Consider the following 18140-nt stretch of genomic DNA (forward strand, 5'->3'; position numbering starts at 1 on the left):
GATAGCTGCACTTCGCATGAACTTGGCTAGTGCTGGGTTATCATCGGTTCATGCGATGTTACAAGATCATTTTGGCCTTAGATCGGTCGTAAACGATCCATTGAGCTCTTTGCCCTTAAAACAACTAGCTTCCCCTTAGTTGCGGGGGTGTTAACAGGCTATTGCCCTATCAGCTTCCATGCTGTAAGGTTGATAATGTTACCCAACGCAGTAAGACGAGATGCAATCTTTTCACTACTACTTCCTTAATTGTGCTGTGTTCGCGAGGTCAAGGCTTAACACGTAGGAGCTCACACTTTCAGATGTCCCACCGAACTGATGGAAATATAAACTAAATGAGTGAGCAAATTTTTATAACCAAACATTATTTTCTAGAAAACATTCAGAAGAAGAACATTTGCTTAAAAATTGGGAGTTTATCAATGGTTTGAATTTTTATCGAGTGTAATTTACAAAATGTAAGAATTGGAAAGAAAGAGATGGATCGATTTCTAAGCGAATGTTTTTCTGGATGGTCGGATATTTATCGATTGAAAATAAAGAGACTTCCACTTTTACCAGGCGCACAAAAATAAACACACCATCATGTAATAATGAGCGTCTGAGAGCATTATCTAAACTAAGATAATTTATTTGTTTAACCGCTCAGCTTCCAGCAGGTGTATAATGTAAAAAACTGTATTGATATTCTAGTTAAATACACTGGTCACCTACTAAATTTTCTGTTCAACTGGTATTTTAGCGTGGGTTGTTTTTTTTCTATCAGTTCTTTCTTAATGCTTATTAGTATACTTTGAGAAAATATTTTTATATTGAACAGATCCCGCATTACCCTCATTTCAAGCTAGACAAGAGGGTTTCATTTTTTTAGCAGAGAAGTTTTTCAAACCCAGATTTCTATGGTTAATAAATAGTCAATATAAAATAATAAATGATCTTAAATAAAAAAAAATCGAGAGATCTATATGATTCGGATCAAAAATATTTTAAAATGAAATCTTATCAAGAAAATAAATATTTTCATATTTTCTAATACAAAACTTTATTATTGTTTTCAAAATGAGATCATTTGGAGTCAGTGCCATCTCGTATACATTATGCGCAATTTTCCTAAATTTTTTTCTGGGATGACCTCAATACAACTTAAAGTATAATTTCTAGAACAATGGTAATGTCGCCAGCAAAAAAAAATAACGAGAGGTGCTATGGCATTTAGGTATGATACCTAAACCTCAAGAGAAATTAGTGCCTCTAAGTCCATCTCAAGACAGCAATGTGTGCCTCTCTAAAAACTTCTGTAAACGCTTTCCAATATTCAATGAAAGGTTTCAGTAGAAGCTTCAAACTTACCTAGAAAAAAACGATGTGGTGTTCTGGTAGCTTTATCGACACACATATGATTGGAGGTTTCATATAGTCTCGTAAAGTTATAAGTTATAACGAACTGAAAAAATAGCGTTGAGAATTACAACTGCGTAAATTCATTTTTGTATGTAATCCAACAACAATTTTTCCAAACAAGTATAAAAATTTATAATTTTATAATTTCAGAATCCGTTATGACAAATTGTGTTTGCCTTAGATGTAACGAAAGTCTGCGAATAAAATAAACGACTCAATACGATTTATTCATACATAAGTTTATAAATTTATTTAATAATTCTCAGCTGTTGCACTTTTACATATAAATTATTCATTCGATATACATGCGTAATCGTAAAGCAATACAATACAATTACAATACAATACAGTTAAAATTCCATATATTTCAATTATTTGACACTTTCGTACAATTTCTCTCTCTGTGCAATGGATCTTAAGAAACCTAATATGGTACGTCGAACACACATGATAGTGTTTTTCTATTTTTCTATATTTTCTTTATATTCTTAATATTTTATTTTAAATGTACTTTTGAGTTTCAACAATTATTATAACCAATTATATATTATATTGGTAGGCATACAAGTCTTTGTAAAATGGCAGAAGAACAAACGTAAATTTACATACAGATACATACATATAAGTACATATATATATATTTATAGCAATGTGTGGGCTTCTGTCTGACTTGTATAAATTATTAAAATTTGCTTTTATTTAACGTTTTTAAACAAAAAAAATTTCATTCATAAAAAAAAAATAAGAATATTTAGAATTTTGTCAAACGCACGTTTACACTACATTACATTACATTACAATTAACATAATGCAACTATATATAAATATTGTTTGCAGCAAATCTGTGAATACCATCAATACAATACGCTATATCTAAATGTTAGTACAGGGTTCACATTTTCTTTGTTTTTGTTATGTAACTACATTTCAATACATTTTTTTTTGTATGTTTCTCACATTTGTTAAGTATTTATTATAGCAGCTATATATGCGTCTAATGTTTGCATTGCTAGTTTTTTTTATTAATTTTTAATATTCTTTCTTGATTTTGTATTTGTTTGACTGCAGTTATCTTTGCTCCACGGTTTTTGTCTTTTTTTGCAAAAAAAAAGCACCATCACTTAATAATACTCAAAGCAAGTGTTGGAGGGTAATAATTACACATTTACGTACACTTAATAATCATATTTCACTCATTTATAAATAGATATGTGAAGTGCGCGTGTTGAATTGCTTTATAAGCCTCTTTTTGAGACAAGAGATAAACTAGAAAGAAGTTTAGATTAAATGAATAAGGAAATATACATATGAAGCTCTTACATTCATATACAGTTATATAATTGCAACTTTCATTTATAAGTCGAACAAATCCAACTAAGTGCTCAAACCATTTATATTTTGGCACTCTTATCAGGCATATAAGTTCTGGAAAGCCATTAAAACAGCCACAGAACAATGACTTTCTATAACAAAGAGCATGTAAATTGTTGAAAAGAAATTGCACTGTATAAGTTCTTACTCTCAAGGAGTTACATGGGTTTACGGGCTTCAAAAAATCTAATTTTTTATTGTCTTATTAAGCTTTACAATATATCTAGAATATTTTCCTAAATTTTCAAGTTAATCCGAGTAATGGTTTCGGAGATACAGCCTTGAGAATTTGTACGCTCGAGGCTAGCTAGGCTAAGTGCGCCGTCCTTAAACGCATTCTTCTCGAAACTGTGTTTCTGAAGTCGGTTGGTAAGATTTCTCGAGAACACCTCAACCGATCTTCATGAAATTTTACACAGATCTTTGAGATACAATTCTTAAAGACTTGAGCGAAGGATTCTTTTTTTCGTTTACAACTATAAAAAAAAATTTTCGCAGTAAGGTTAAATTTTTGTTTTTAAAAATGTCTGCCAAAAATCCAATTTTCAGTTTTTTTCCTTCATCCAAGTTCTAAGTTAAGGTTTTAACTAAAACATGTATTTTTTTTCACTTTAGATGATCGTGTAAGGAGTTATTCTGCCAACGCAGGCGCATCTTTTTTCCGAGGGGTCACCGTAAATGGCGTCGCAATGAGAGTTTAAACATTTTTTTCCATAAATATCCGAATTTCTTTGTTAATAGTGTATGTTTGTAACAATAAAAAATTCTAATAAAATATTTAATTTTTTATATGAGAAAAAATTTTTGAAAAAAGCTGTTTTTTACCCGAGAAAACCCATGTAACCCCTTAAAGCGTTGTCAAAATTTTCTACCATAAAGGAATATTTTCGATATTTTGATTTTATTATTACCATGTTCAAACAGCTCAATTAGCTAAGGCAATTGATTGCCAATTGACTCTTCGTTTCAGGTGTTAACGCGTGTTAAATAAACTTTAAGTATTTTTTTATTCGTAATTAGAAGAATCTCTGATGGAAGTTTTCGAAAAGTTAAAACTGGTCAAATATGATTATTGTTAAAAACCAGGGTAAGAATATAACATTGCGTCAAAAAGCGAATCTAAAGTACTATATCCTAAGCACATTTCTTTACAATGTGCCACTCAACTTGCTCAATGTCTTAGAACTCAGCCCATTTATTAGTGAGTAATTTTTTAATGGTAATGTCAAACTAATTTATAATGAATTTGAAAATATCTTAATAGTGAAAGTTGTAATACTTCAAATGGAATGGAAAAAGAGGAATGAATTTATGGTTTTCGAGTTAAAATGAAGAGTATAGTCACCGAGAAAAGTACGATTTTTGAAGCCATGGCAGGTTTCTAGAGAAATTAATTATTACTCAATTAATTTAATGTTTTCTACGGCCAAATTATTTTAACAGTTGAGGAAAGGTATAAATATTGGTAATATACCTTACGGTAAATAAAATGTATATAATCATGCTTGAGTTTTACGGCTGATTCTGTATATGAGTAGCATAAAAGTGTTCTCGCTTTGCTTGATAGTTCATACTTTAACAATAAAACACAGATGAAGGCTTTGCTTACCGTGCTTCTCTACATTAAAAATGGCGACTGCTGCTTTTCAAAACAGAAAAAGGTAACAGTTGTCCAACATTTTGCTTTGATTTGCTTTTCACCGCTTCGATGTGAAGGAACTTATAGCTCATAGTTTGGTGTTTGGAATTGAAAAAAAAAAATTAAAGAAAAAATAATAGTTTGATCAGCATTTATAAGAAAATGATTTCGCTTGCAACTTAATCCAATCAAATGGAGTACTTATGCATAATGATATTATATACGATTATGAAGTAAGCAAGAGGAAAAACTCCGTATATCACAACCTTTTCTTTGATATAATCTCGTGCATTTAACAGACCCGGTTAATACCATTTATGATCAATGAAAATATCAAGTTTTATGCACACTACATCTGCCAGGTGCAACAACACCAACGATAGAATAATCCTGTGTACATATATGTACATATGTAGTTATAACCATTAACACGCTTGTATGCTGAACTCATTGTCGCCTCAATGCTACTCATACGTGGTTGAGTTGTTGGCACACTTTTATGTTAATTTATTTCTTCTCTTTATTAGTATACATATATTCATTGACAAATTCAATATTGTGAAATTAAAGTTTTATCTGAATGATATTGAGTGCGTCAAACGGCCTGCAATGTCTGTGAGGAGACCACGCCACCTGCGCATATGCCGCCATAGACATAGACACAGTATTGTCCACATGTTGTCGCCATTGATCATCATGACAGCAAAGTATACATACATACATATGTAGTTATGTTTTGTGCGTGTGCATGCTTTGCTGTTGCTATGCGCAGCTTTTTTCATACATTTCACGCTTCATTCATGGATGATTGGTGGCGCTCAGCACAACTGCAGACGGTTTCAGTAGTGAGCGCTGGTGTTTCGAGCAAAATGTGAGAAGTGTGTAGTTGTGTGGCGCATTCATGTAGTTTTTATGTAGTAAATAGTACAGTGAGTACCAAAATTGATGACTAATTATAGAAAAGGAAAATTGTAGAAAAAATTGAACAAACTTTCTTGTGGTATGTACATGCCATTAATAGTTCAGAAACGGGAGAAAAGTTTGGCATTTTGAGTTCATTAGAGAATTGAGTGTGACAAAAATATTTTTTGGGTAAATTTTAATGAAATTTATCAACTTAGCGATCATGGGCGGACCTATTTAAAATTCTGTTGCATAAAACTCTTTTTAAACAATTTTATCTCCATCGAATCGTAAAAGCATAATTTTAATACTTAGAAGAATACTGAAAACAGTCGTAGTTTTTATAAAAATCATTTTTGTTTTGTTTTACAGAAAAATATAGTTCAATAATAATATAAAACTATAATTTAGCAATTTATATGTCACATGTTTGCCGAAGAAATCAGTTTTTCTGGAATCACGTAGCAAAAATATGAGTCTTTACAGGGTCTTTGCAATCTAACAAAGAAGATACTACGCGTGTGCTTATATTACTATTGAACTCGTTCTTGGCTTTTTGAGAGCTGAGAGCTTATTGCTTATACAACGACATGCAATTTTGAAATGAGGTTAGTTTTTTAATTTTTTCTTAAATTTTTTCGAATATCTGGATTTGACCCGAAGTTGATATAAACTACATATATCGGAAAAGAATTTAGGACATTGAAATAGAAGCAGGATATACTCTATCAATAAGCTTATTTCGAAATTCGAAGGTAAATATTTCGATTTCGAAAGATATCTTCGAAAAACGAGAAATTGTTTTTTACTAACATACGTCGAATATCTCGAAAATATTTATGTTTGATCTGATGTCCAGAATAATTTCGATTTTACTTGTTTTTCGATTTTTAAATTTTTTATAAAATATTTCGATTTTGAAAGATATGTACGAAATTACAGTTTTATCTATGTCCAATCTCTCGAAAAGGTTGGTTTAATCTAATGTCCAGAAAAAAGTCGATTTTACTTTTTTTCGAATTTTAAAATTTTCAAAAATTTGTTTTCGAGTTTTTTTTATAAGGAATGAATTTTAGGAGATATAAAAATTTGTATAAATTAGACTAAATCGAAAAGAAATTTCCGAAATTAGCGGTTTGGGCTAAAAAAAAATTGGAAAAAAATTTAACATACAAATTTTTTATTTTGGTTGACATACGAAGAATACCAAAAGCTAGTAGCGCTCTTTGCACAAATAATACTGTCACTTTTGAATTTCTGTAACAAATAATGCTAATATTGTGTTAAATAATTAGTTTCCTTCTCTAGCACAGTTTTACCTTTAAGATCTGCTTTTTTATTGCTTAAAAGTAAAAAAAAATAGGAAATAGAAAGAAAAGTTCTGCATAGACAGAAATATTATAAAGCAATATGGTGATTAATTTTTTTATTATTTTTTATTCAACTTATTAATTTTTCAATAAAATTGAATTCAGATTTTTCAGTTTAAAAAGCGAGCGAGAAATAAGACAGCTGCTTAATTGGCCAGCATTTAATGCTAATGCACAAACTGTAATTACAACTAGATTACATACAGACAAAAATAATGAATTAGTAGTAATAAGATTAAAATACATAAAGCGTTAGCGACATTTAATTCACTCGAAAGCAGTAAATAATAAATACAATTACATAACAATACATACAAACATACAAGTAAATAAGCAGCGACACATAATTGTTGCGTGAACAGTTTGCTGCTATCGCTTATGGCGAGTACAGTTACCAATTATTGCATATCTCTCGCCAAATATATGCTCGCAATAATTATAGCCTACGTTAAGGCGCCCAAACTGTGTGTGTGTGTTAATTTTATATTTTGTCTGTTTTAAATCACTCATTTTGCCACTGTGAGTTTTAATCCACTTATTTGCACTATTTTTTATTATTGTTTTGCATTGAATTCTATTTTTGTCGATTTCCTGCTGTTGTAGACAGCACAGTAATCAGCAATTTATTATCAATGAAGTGGAGCTTTCGTATTTTATCCTTCTAATTAGCAGCTGAAGTGCATATAATTGTTACAAGTGTTTGTTATTTCTTTCTCTGTGTGTGACTTTCAAGAGAAGACCACTCAAAATCACTGCTTAGCTTAAATCAACGAATTGCGCGGACGCTTACCGTACTCACCTACATACAATACGTATATATGTATGTATATACCAATGAATGTTAATATATATGCGTGAGAATGTCTTCGCTTTATTTTTGTTGTTGTTTTGCTACTTTTAACATTTCTACCGGTTTCGCTGCTGCTCCAACGCCTAAACTGTAGCTATTCTAATTACAAGCACACTCTACTACTACATACCCATTACAAATTCGTTTGCTCACTTCATTTATTTGCCACATACAGTTAATTTTCGTTTCGGTTCTTAAGCAGTTTGACTTTTATTAAACGTTGAGTACGGAATGCTTTTTGTTGTTGCCGGCCGGCACCTGCACGGCAATCACCGCTAACCGGCCATCGCGCAGCGGTGCAAGTATGTGAGTGTTCCCAGGTGTCACCACAACTGTTTGTATTGGAATATGAAGTGGAATGTCAAACACAGGTTTCAAGCTGAAATCAAAAAGAGAAAAACATTCAAAAAAATGTGAAAAGCAAATATTTAAAGTAAAATTTACATCTCAAAGTAGTGAGTGAACTACAGAAAAATGTAGACAGAAAAAAAAATAATTTATTTAAAGAATTACTGCGACATTTTTCATTATTACATAAAAAAATTAAGAAAACATTCAATATTTAAATAAAAAATAAATATATTTTAAAAATAATATTATAAAATTTTAGATTTAAATATATAAAAGATATAAATTTATTATAAAACAAAAATAAAAGTAATAACAAATAATATAAAATACAATAAAATATAATAAAAAATGTAAAATAAGATATAAAATAAAACAAAAATAATTTTCTGTATAAAAAATATTTGTTTTTGAATTTATATTGTGAAAAATTTAAAATTTTATTTAATTCTTTTTTTTAATAATACAATAAAAATTTAAAATTTAAATATTTGAATAAAACAAGAAAAAGCGTTAACTTCGGTTGCACCGAAGCTAAATACCCTTGACAGGTGCATTACTGTTAGTAACTATGCGTTCAGTTTGTATGGAAGCTATATGCTATAGTAATCCGATCTGAACAATTTCTTCGGATATAACATTGTTGCCTTAGAAAATAATCTGTACCAAATTTCGTGAATATATCTTGTGAAATGTGAAAGTTTTCCATACAAGAACTTAATTTCGATCGTTCAGTTTGTATGGCAGCTACATGTTATAGTTGTCCGATATCGGCAGTTTCGACAAATGAGCAGCTTATTGAAGAGAAAATAACGTTTGCAAAATTTCAAAACGATATCTTAAGAACTGAGGGACTAGTTCGTATATATACAGACAGACAGAGGGACATGGCTAAATTGACTCAGCTCGACATACTGATCATTTATATATATCCTTTATAGGGTCTCCGACGCTTCCTTCTGGGTGTTACAAACTTCGTAACAAACTTAATATACCCTGTTCAGGGTAAAATAATGTAAAACTTTGCAAAAAAAAAAAAAAATTAAGAATAAAACAAGATATATTTTGCTAAACCTGTTAAGAACTATGCACGCTTGTCTAGGATCTAAAACTTTCAAAATTATGCACATGCATTTAATTAAACAGTGTAAGACATTCATCATAGATAATGAAGATACATACATATATTCTACTCGTATTTATAATAAATTGTAGATAAGACATATGTGACCTTCCATTTTTATTACTAAACGAAAAGATAATTCACAGCCTATCTAGTCTACTTTTTCATTGCTAAATGGCGCTAGTCACTAAGCCCTTATAAGCTTTGTGCGCTTATTCACTCACCACCCATTTAGGCTTATTAAGTTCACCTGTATCGGTTAGGTAAGCTTATCAATGCACGTAGGTGTAATAAATTATACCACACCTGAGCTAACAAACCAGTAGAAATAATTCATATAAAATTATATGATTTTATGTCGGAGATTATGAAGTGATCGCAGCTGCGCTTGATTTTTAATTTGTCCAATTTTTACAGCCTAGTTTTATGTGGGGTATACAAGTACATATGTGGGCGCATATTAATATGCTTTTCAGTTAGAAAGATCAAACAAGGGATGACAATTGAAGTGTTTTAGAGTATATATTGGTGAGTTTGCTTTCTCTTCATTTGAGATTATATTTCACAGCTGCAGTTGTTCATGGTGTTGCTGGAGCTATATGAGATTTATGGAATCTTTTGTTTCAAGGATCTGAAAAACGAATAAATCCTCGCTAATTATTAAGAAGATAGAAGACCAATAGTTAGTGGCTCAATCTTCCCTGCACATTTCCGAATGATGACTATACGTCTAATCTTGATATGTAATATATTGACATTCTTTCATTGCCTCATAATAGTGCTCTCTGTTGTCACTTGAATAATCTCACGTCTTCTGAAGATGTTATGCAGTGAAATTTTAACAAAAGCTTTGATTTCCAATTTAAAACAAAAACGCCGACACATTTTTATTAAGAAATGATCGAATATAAATCAGGTTACATTGGCTTAACTATTATAGGGACGAGCCCCGCCAAGTTTCTTGTATTTGTGCCTTCAAAAGACGTAATTTGCCTCTAGGACTGACATGCGTATAGAAAAAAATCATACTATTGACTTTGTCAGGGTAGCGGAATAGGTATTAGTGGCCGAAAGCGAGCCATCTACAACACTGTGACTTAGTGTGAATAATTGAGGTTCTCACAAAGCTTTTACCTTAGTTTGCTGTCATCTTAAAAGTACTATACCATCTACGATTTGAGATCCGGACTGACAAAAAAAAATTACATTTTCACGTTTTTTTTCAACTTTTGGTACGAGACTAGTCTTGTAGTGCTTTATATCCAAAACATGAACCAAAATGAGTTAAGTAATAAAATGAGTAATACATAAGGTATGTTGAGATCATATGCTATTTCTCTGATGCCAAGAACGACGATTATCAAACACTATTTATTTTTCATTATTGACCGAGGTGGATGGACGACACGCGTGAGACATGTTTGGGACCTTCACTTGAAAGCTTTGTGCCGCACAAATACTTGTGTTAGTGATAAAGTTGACACCCTAAAACACTTTTGCAAGATTTTCAACGATTCCGTAGCAGTTTAAATGGATCAGTCCGGGTAAAATTTGATCAGACGGTATAAAAAGTCTATTCCTCAGAGCTTGGACCGAGCAATTTAAAACCACTTGATATATTTCAATAAAATTTCAGGTATTAGAGTTCCCAGTCCGGGTCAAATTTGATCAGACGGTATATAAAAAGTCTATTCTTCAGAGCTTGGACAGAGCAATATAAATTAATTGTTATATTTTGGGTAAAAATAAACTTACATATATTTATCAATATCAATAAAATTTCAGGTTTAGAAGCTAATATAAAAATGCAAATATATTTTTTATAAAATTGCTTTTTGTCTAGGTACTGCTAAACACCTACAATAAACATTTTTAACTATATAGTCTTATCAAAAATATATATGCTACACGAGTTAGATAATTGTATCTTTCAATCACCTGACAAGACACGCTCAAGGACAAACTTTTGAATATTCTGTTAGCAAATTAAAAAAAGTTTTTTATTGCCTGTCAGCAGATTGATATTTACAATTGGACTTTCCCAGCAACTTGCATTATTAAACATGCACACACGCACACATGCTTGCGGCTTTGTATGTATGTATACATACATGTGTGTGTAATTTTTTTATAAGCACGGCCTATCAACTGAGAGTAATCAAGCAGTTTGCCGGCCGGCCGGCAAACATTTATTAACGCAAATCTACAAAAACTACCGGCACCGCACAGGCGCTCACCCGCCCTCCCCCACAGAACAAACAAATGCCAGCTGGCAACAGAGCTTGTTTAATAGGCACTCGAACACTTGCTCACACACACACACACACCAGCTACTTACCCATGCAAACGACTCATGGTGATATCACCGGCATCGTCCGCCACCACCAAGTAATCGGTAGCCGTATCCAATCCAGTTACACGTCCGGATACATACTTGGAACCGAGACTAGTGCCGTTTATACTGTAGACATGCACCGAATGCGAGGTATCGTCCAGCGCGCTGAATGCAATGTGACCTGGAACAAACCAGAATGAGCGAATTAAATTTTTAATTTATTAAGTAAAAAAAAAAAAATAAATGAAAAATAAAACGAGAGATAAAAATGTTTAAGTGGAATGGAAGATAAATTAAATAAATGAAACGCTGCAAAAAAAGCCAATGAAAATGCACAAACCAATTCAAACATTTTGCATTTTGCTTGGCAATTTACAGAACCATTAAACAAACAAAGACTTGCATACATGCAAGTGATGGGAACCCTGCAGAGAGAAGTCGCTGCCGCAGCCGGTGTGGTGCTGACTACAGAATCTGTTGAGTGTGTCGAGGATATGCGCGAAAAGATCTCGTCAAATATGTGTGCTTCGTAGCGATACTTATGGAAAAAGTTTCAGATTTCAAGTATGTTGTGTCTTCAAATTGACTGTGACACTTTATGGGCCGGAGTTGTAGCTTTAAGAGTGAGTACCGAGATCTTGATGATATTTTCATTGGAACATGTCATTCCTTCCACTTCCTTATTAAGCAATAACATATATCACGCTTAGAATAATCTTACCAAGGACTGATATAGACAGTTACAGATAACGTTCCTAAAAAGTTGAGTTTCCTTGTGGTGCAGAATATGATAGATTTTTCGTGAATTTTTGAAGTTGTAGAGTTTGTTGTCCCAGAAAGTAGGATGTCATAAAAGTAAGGTTTTAATCGGATCTTGACATACATACGAGAGTAAGAGAAGTGGACTTCGAAAGCCATTATCGAAACGTAAAAGTATAAATGAGGAAAAAACTCAAAACTATCGGTGTGAAGTCATGTCTCTTTCAACAGACAGTTCCTTTGGACACTACAGATGACAAACATACTAAAGGAGTTCTTAAGAGTCAGAGATTTCTATGAATTATTATACTATTTTGATGAAATCAAAAGACACTAACTTATTTGATATTGGGTAGTCGAAAAAGTCTTTTCGTATTTTGACAATAGATATCGTTGCAGTCGTATATCTCCAGTTTTCGACATCATTTCTCAGATGGACAGCATATATACATGCATATATGTATGTATATATGAAAGTACATAAGAAACGTTTGCGATATAAACTTAAACAAAAGTTTACGATCACTTGTGAATGTCTAGGCTGACGAGCTTGCCCTCACTAGTATGCACCGGTTACACAATAGCAGTAGGCATCTACATTTCTAATTGACAACTTGATTAAGACGAACCGAAAAGAGCAGCAGCAGCAGCAATTGCCGGTAGGCCGGTTGGACCTGACAGTCAAAAGAGCACAACGGAACGCCAACAAAAGAAAGGAAGATCGAAAAAAAGACGTGAGAAACTCGGTGTGATTGAATGATTGCACACACACACAACGGCACGCAGTCACATACAAGCAAGTCATGCATGACACTTATCAGCGCATATAGACATACATACATATGTTTGTACATATAGATGTATGCAGTTAAATGCCACTTAGATAAACCAGCTGACACGCGAGATTTTTAAGATTTACAACTTGATGAGACTTGAGTCGCCTGCCGAGCGTACGATCGGTCGGTCGGTCGGTTGGTCGTTTGGTCAGTTGGCCGCAAACACTGTGCCGTAACACACTATAAGCACGAATGCATGTATGTGAGTGTATGGCTGTGTGTTTGTGTTCGCATTCAGCTGGCCACGGCAGACTTTCAGTTACGACTGGATGCGGTTGGTTTGGCCACCAGCAACAATGCCACCTTCACAGTTACGCCAGCGATTGCATGTCAAACATTTAGCACACACCTCACACAGCACATATGCACACGCACACACACACACATACATATGAAATATGTGTGAGTGACTTAAATAATTGTTAATATAATCAAATACAATTGACCGCATGCCAATTTGTAAAGAAGTAAGGATTTTTTTTTGTAGAAAATCATTAAATTTTTCGTTAAATCATACTCAATTGAGCCTACAAGATGCGCACACATACATATGCACTTTCACAAGAGCTATACAAATAGGCCTGTGATTTTGTGAAATTTTTTCAAATTTTCTTGCAAATGAGGATGAGTAGCACTTTTGGTTAATGCGTTGTAAAGCCGGCTGGAATAGCGGTCATAAAAAAAAAATTAAGAAAAAAAAATTATTTTAGCGGTGTTAACTGGTTTTATAATAATGCCACAACTGATAACATATGTACATATGTCGCGTTCATTTTTTGTGCTTACTTAATTAATTGCACTTACTTAATGGAGGTGAGTGCTTTTAATCAGCTCAACTGTCAAATGTCATTAAAACATGCATATACAATACATACATGCATACTACATACTACATACATACATGTATATATAAAATATATGTATAAGTGATTGTTTTATAAGCGATTATTTCCTGTTGCAAAATACATAGAGCTGCTAATTTTTTTTGCTTGAGATAACGTTTATTTGATTAAACACTTTAAATATTTACTTACGGATGTAGCTGCAGTACAGTGCTTGGACTTTGAACGCCAATGTTGGCACACCTTTTTATTTATCTACAGAGTTTTCAATACTAAATCGTCTAAAGGAGATATCGTCAAAAACAAAAGCACTCTACCCTTGTCTTAGACTACTAACTTTAACTAGCATTTAGTATAGTCAAATCTAATATCTCAAGTTATTGATCTCAAAATGAGGTTGAGACTACCTTTTTAAACAATCAATAACGTTAGCTTTGGCAGCACCGAGGCTAAAATACTACTCACAGGTGCATTTCATATAGCATTAAAAAGGTATAAGAGAATCTTTATCTTGATTTTGATTAATCAGTTTATATGACAGCTATGCGCTATAGTGGTCCGATATCGGCGGTTTCGACAAATGAGCAGCTTCTTGGGGACAAAAGAAAATTTCAGAACGATACCTCCAAAACTGATGAACAGGATATAGCTAAATCGACTTAGACCGACGCATTGATCATTTGTATATCAAACTTGATCCACATAACACTAATGGACGTATGGAGATCAAACTTCACACGAATATGATAAAGGTTGTTCCAATTTAAGATTTGTTTATCGACTCGATTTGCTCTCGCAGTTTATATGGGTCAGTCCGGGTCAAACTTGATCAGTTTGTATTTACTTTACAGGGTTTTCCTGCGCGGTGTCACAAACTTCGCGGGAAATTAGTATAAAAATCGTTTATTTGTATCTCATTGATTTGGGAGTGATATATTATATTGGGTAGTTGAAAAAGTCATTTTCGTATTTCTAATCAAACTTCAAGTTATTTTTTATATTTATACTAATAAATAAATAAAAAAATATGTACCATTTTGGTTGACCACTTTTTCCCATTTTTCCGCTAAGGACATTATTCTATCAATGTAAAACTTTCATCAGTGTAAATCGAAATTTCGAAATTTCCAGAACGAAAGCGGGAGAAAAATTGCTGTGCTACACGAACTGATACAGCATCGTATCCGTAAACTTAACAAATTTCATTGGCGGCTTGCGTGGCATTCTTCCTTTTTATACAAAAATTTCAAGATATAGCGAATTTCTTCATTATTTTCACTCATTTTTGAACAGCTGTAACTTTTTTTCAACTTTCCCGAATTAAATTTTTTTTGGGTAAATGGTAAATCACCTTTCCAACACTATATGGCATGACACAATGTGATTGGTAGCACTGGAGATATACAAAATACGAAAAGACTTTTTCGCCTACTAATATATAAATAATAAAAATCACCTTATTGATTATTCAAAAACTGAGTTTTAGTGAATCGAACAATCGCATAATTTAAATAAACTGTTTTAAGGGGATATTCTGATTTAGAAATTCGAAAAAATCGTTTTTTTTTTTTGCATATTTTTATAGTATAACCCTTCAAGAAAATGTCCCTAAGAGGATTTTTCGAAATTCAAATCATTTTCCGAGTTACAGCTCATTTTGTGGCTCCGACTCCGACTGCGCGCGACTAGTTCTCAAACTTTAAACTCGTTTTTCTCATAACTACTTTTTTAGAAACGGTGTGCATGATATCTCAAGTTCTACTCAACCGATTCACATGAAATTTTGCACAAAGCTTTCTTATACATTATATTATAGTATCGCGCTACAAACAGCTATCGAAAGAATTTTTTTTTATTTTTAAAAAAATTCCGAACCAATGTCATATTAAATTGAAACGGAATAACTTCACCGAGAGAAGTAAAATTTTTAATAGCAGAGTTAAAACATAGCGTGTAGAGGATTGGCAAATCGAACACGGGCTTTAGTTGTGCAGCAGACGGCTTAGTGATTAATGAGCAAACTCAAATGTAATGCCAAAATACACATTTTTTCACAGAAAAACTTTTGAGTGCTAAAGTGAAGACTAACCGTGATTTAATGGTTCCATTATTGCTGCAACATTTTCCTTATTAAAAAAAATTAGTTCTAATCGATTATCAAACGTGAAATATTAAAAATATGTCGTATCTAAAAGAAACTACACTGACTCTTTTAATTTGGTACACAATTGAAAACTACGAACTCTGGAGGTCATCTTCTGCTTTTTTCTGCCTGATTAGTTACAAAGTGCGGCCTTTGGCTTTTGCAGCGACTGCCGAACGGATATGTTCAGGGTTAAAAGGTTTGAACCTCCTTGACCGCGTTCACTTATCATTTAGTATATTCTTTCGATTAACCGATTAACTTAAAAGCTCCATTATCCCCATGCGACGAGGCCAAGTTGAGCCTTGTCGTATTTTTTTTTTTATAGGCAGAGAATTTCTTGATAACCTTAACTTATGTCACGTTAGATTCTGTCTCCGATTGCAAAGCTAACGCTGTTGTTCGTGTTTTAAATGATACCACGAGATTTTTTGTCACGAGACTTTTCAATTAGAATTTAAAATTTAATTCGTGAGTGTAAAGAAAAAATGAACCCAAGTATAAATGACTGCAAATAGATTCTTTAAATATTTAAAATAATTCTTTACGATTTTTTTGAATTACTATATACACGCGATACACTTGATTGATTATTTCCGGGGCTTTTGCCGAGTTCACGGAGGTATGTACATTACAGTGTATGTTTGTATATATATTTTTAAAGGGTCTGTGATATTTTATGCGAAAAAAAATTATTCTACTTAAAAGTGATAACGAATATTGGTTTGACAGATACATACATAGTAAGCATGATTTTGAAAAAGATCTTCTACGCATTAAAATACTCTAAAGTGGATCACCATTAGAATTACATCATTTCAACAAATTGTTGTCAGGTTACCCAACAAACGTCCAAATATAAATATTTTACTTTGTCAAATAAAAAAGTTTTCTATACAAGCACTTGGTTTCGATCCTTCAGTTAGGATATATCAGCCATACAGTGATATATATATCTTATAGTGGTCCGATATCGGCGGTGCCGACAAATAAGCAGCTTCTTGGGAGAAAAAAACGTGTGCAAATATCTCAAGAACAGAAGGACAAGTTAGCGTAGATACAGACAGAAGAACATGGCTAAATCGACCAGCTTGTCAGGCTAATCATTTGGATATATATTTTATAGGGTTTCCAACCGAACCTCATATCGCACATATCGCATATCGGCCAGAAGTATCTTGGAAAGCAGGGCAGTAATGGAAAGTGTTGCCAGAAGTAATCAACTGCACTTCTACTGGGTACCAGACCACAAAGGCATCCAGGGCAACGAAATAATGGCCGGGATTGCCAAGAATGGTGTACGATTAACATTTGAAAACGTAATGGGAAACCCATGAATGCATGGTAAAGAAAATCAAAACCTGATGGGACAAGCTGCCTGAGTGCAAAACTGCAAAAGTCATGTGCAAAACGGTAGACCGGAAGTACACAAAATTCCTATTGGCAGTCTATAGAAGAGACTGTAGGAACATGATGGGAATAATAACTGGTCACTGTCTGCTGGCGACATACGCTCGCATGATGTGACTGACCGATCGAGAAGATTGTAGGAAATGTCTACAGCAAGGCACCAGGGAAACAATGGAGCATCTCTTGTGCACTTGTCCCACATTGACAAGTCTACGCTGTAAGCATCTGGGGTCCCCACGGTATGATACACTGGAGGAGGTATCGAAAGTGAGGCCGTAGAGTCTGTTAAAATTCGCGTCAAGCGCAGCATCCTAAAGGATAACTACTCCTCTTGGAAGTAGCAACTGAATTCCATTTGGTATCGCAGGGGACCAAAGCTAGTATATGCGTAGCTTATTGCCCTACCAGATTAACCTAACCTAACCTATTGGGTCTCCAACGTTTTTTTCTGCGTGTTACAAACTTCGTGGCAAACTTAATATAACCTGTACAGCGTTTAAAGAAAATATACATATAAAAAGCTACGAAACCATTAAGTTTAATAAAGACTTTGTTTGGTGAGCTATGCGTCTAAGCTGAATTCAAACCGAAAGCTTACTGGGTGCATAGAAATATTAATAATTTAATTTTTTATATGAGCCAGCGCATATGTATGAGTGTATATTTGTATGTATGGGTATTTCCAATATACATTTAAATTTCGTAATTATTTATTAATGGGATGACGACAATGAGGCCGGCGGCGCGTCCAACCATAAAGAGATTGACGGCTGTGATGCAAGGGCGCAACACTGCGGAGGAAGTGACCGT

General features: G+C 33.2%; 1 protein-coding gene across 2 annotated transcripts in view; it reads right to left on the reverse strand.

Moving 5' to 3' along the window:
• Window positions 1-2505: 2505 nt before the first annotated feature.
• Window positions 2506-18140, reverse strand: part of LOC126761528 (neurobeachin-like protein 1) — a 107877-nt gene continuing 92242 nt past the window's right edge. For both annotated transcript variants that reach the window (XM_050477818.1, XM_050477817.1), the window contains 2 exons: window positions 11344-11521; window positions 2506-7913 (listed from right to left, as the gene is read on the reverse strand). In XM_050477818.1, coding sequence (XP_050333775.1) covers window positions 7748-7913; window positions 11344-11521 — 344 coding nt within the window. In that variant the 3' untranslated portion in view covers window positions 2506-7747. The remainder of the gene's footprint in view (window positions 7914-11343; window positions 11522-18140) is intronic.

The sequence above is a fragment of the Bactrocera neohumeralis genome, chromosome 6 (assembly GCF_024586455.1).
Source record: "Bactrocera neohumeralis isolate Rockhampton chromosome 6, APGP_CSIRO_Bneo_wtdbg2-racon-allhic-juicebox.fasta_v2, whole genome shotgun sequence".
In the NCBI taxonomy this organism is placed as follows: domain Eukaryota; kingdom Metazoa; phylum Arthropoda; class Insecta; order Diptera; family Tephritidae; genus Bactrocera; species Bactrocera neohumeralis.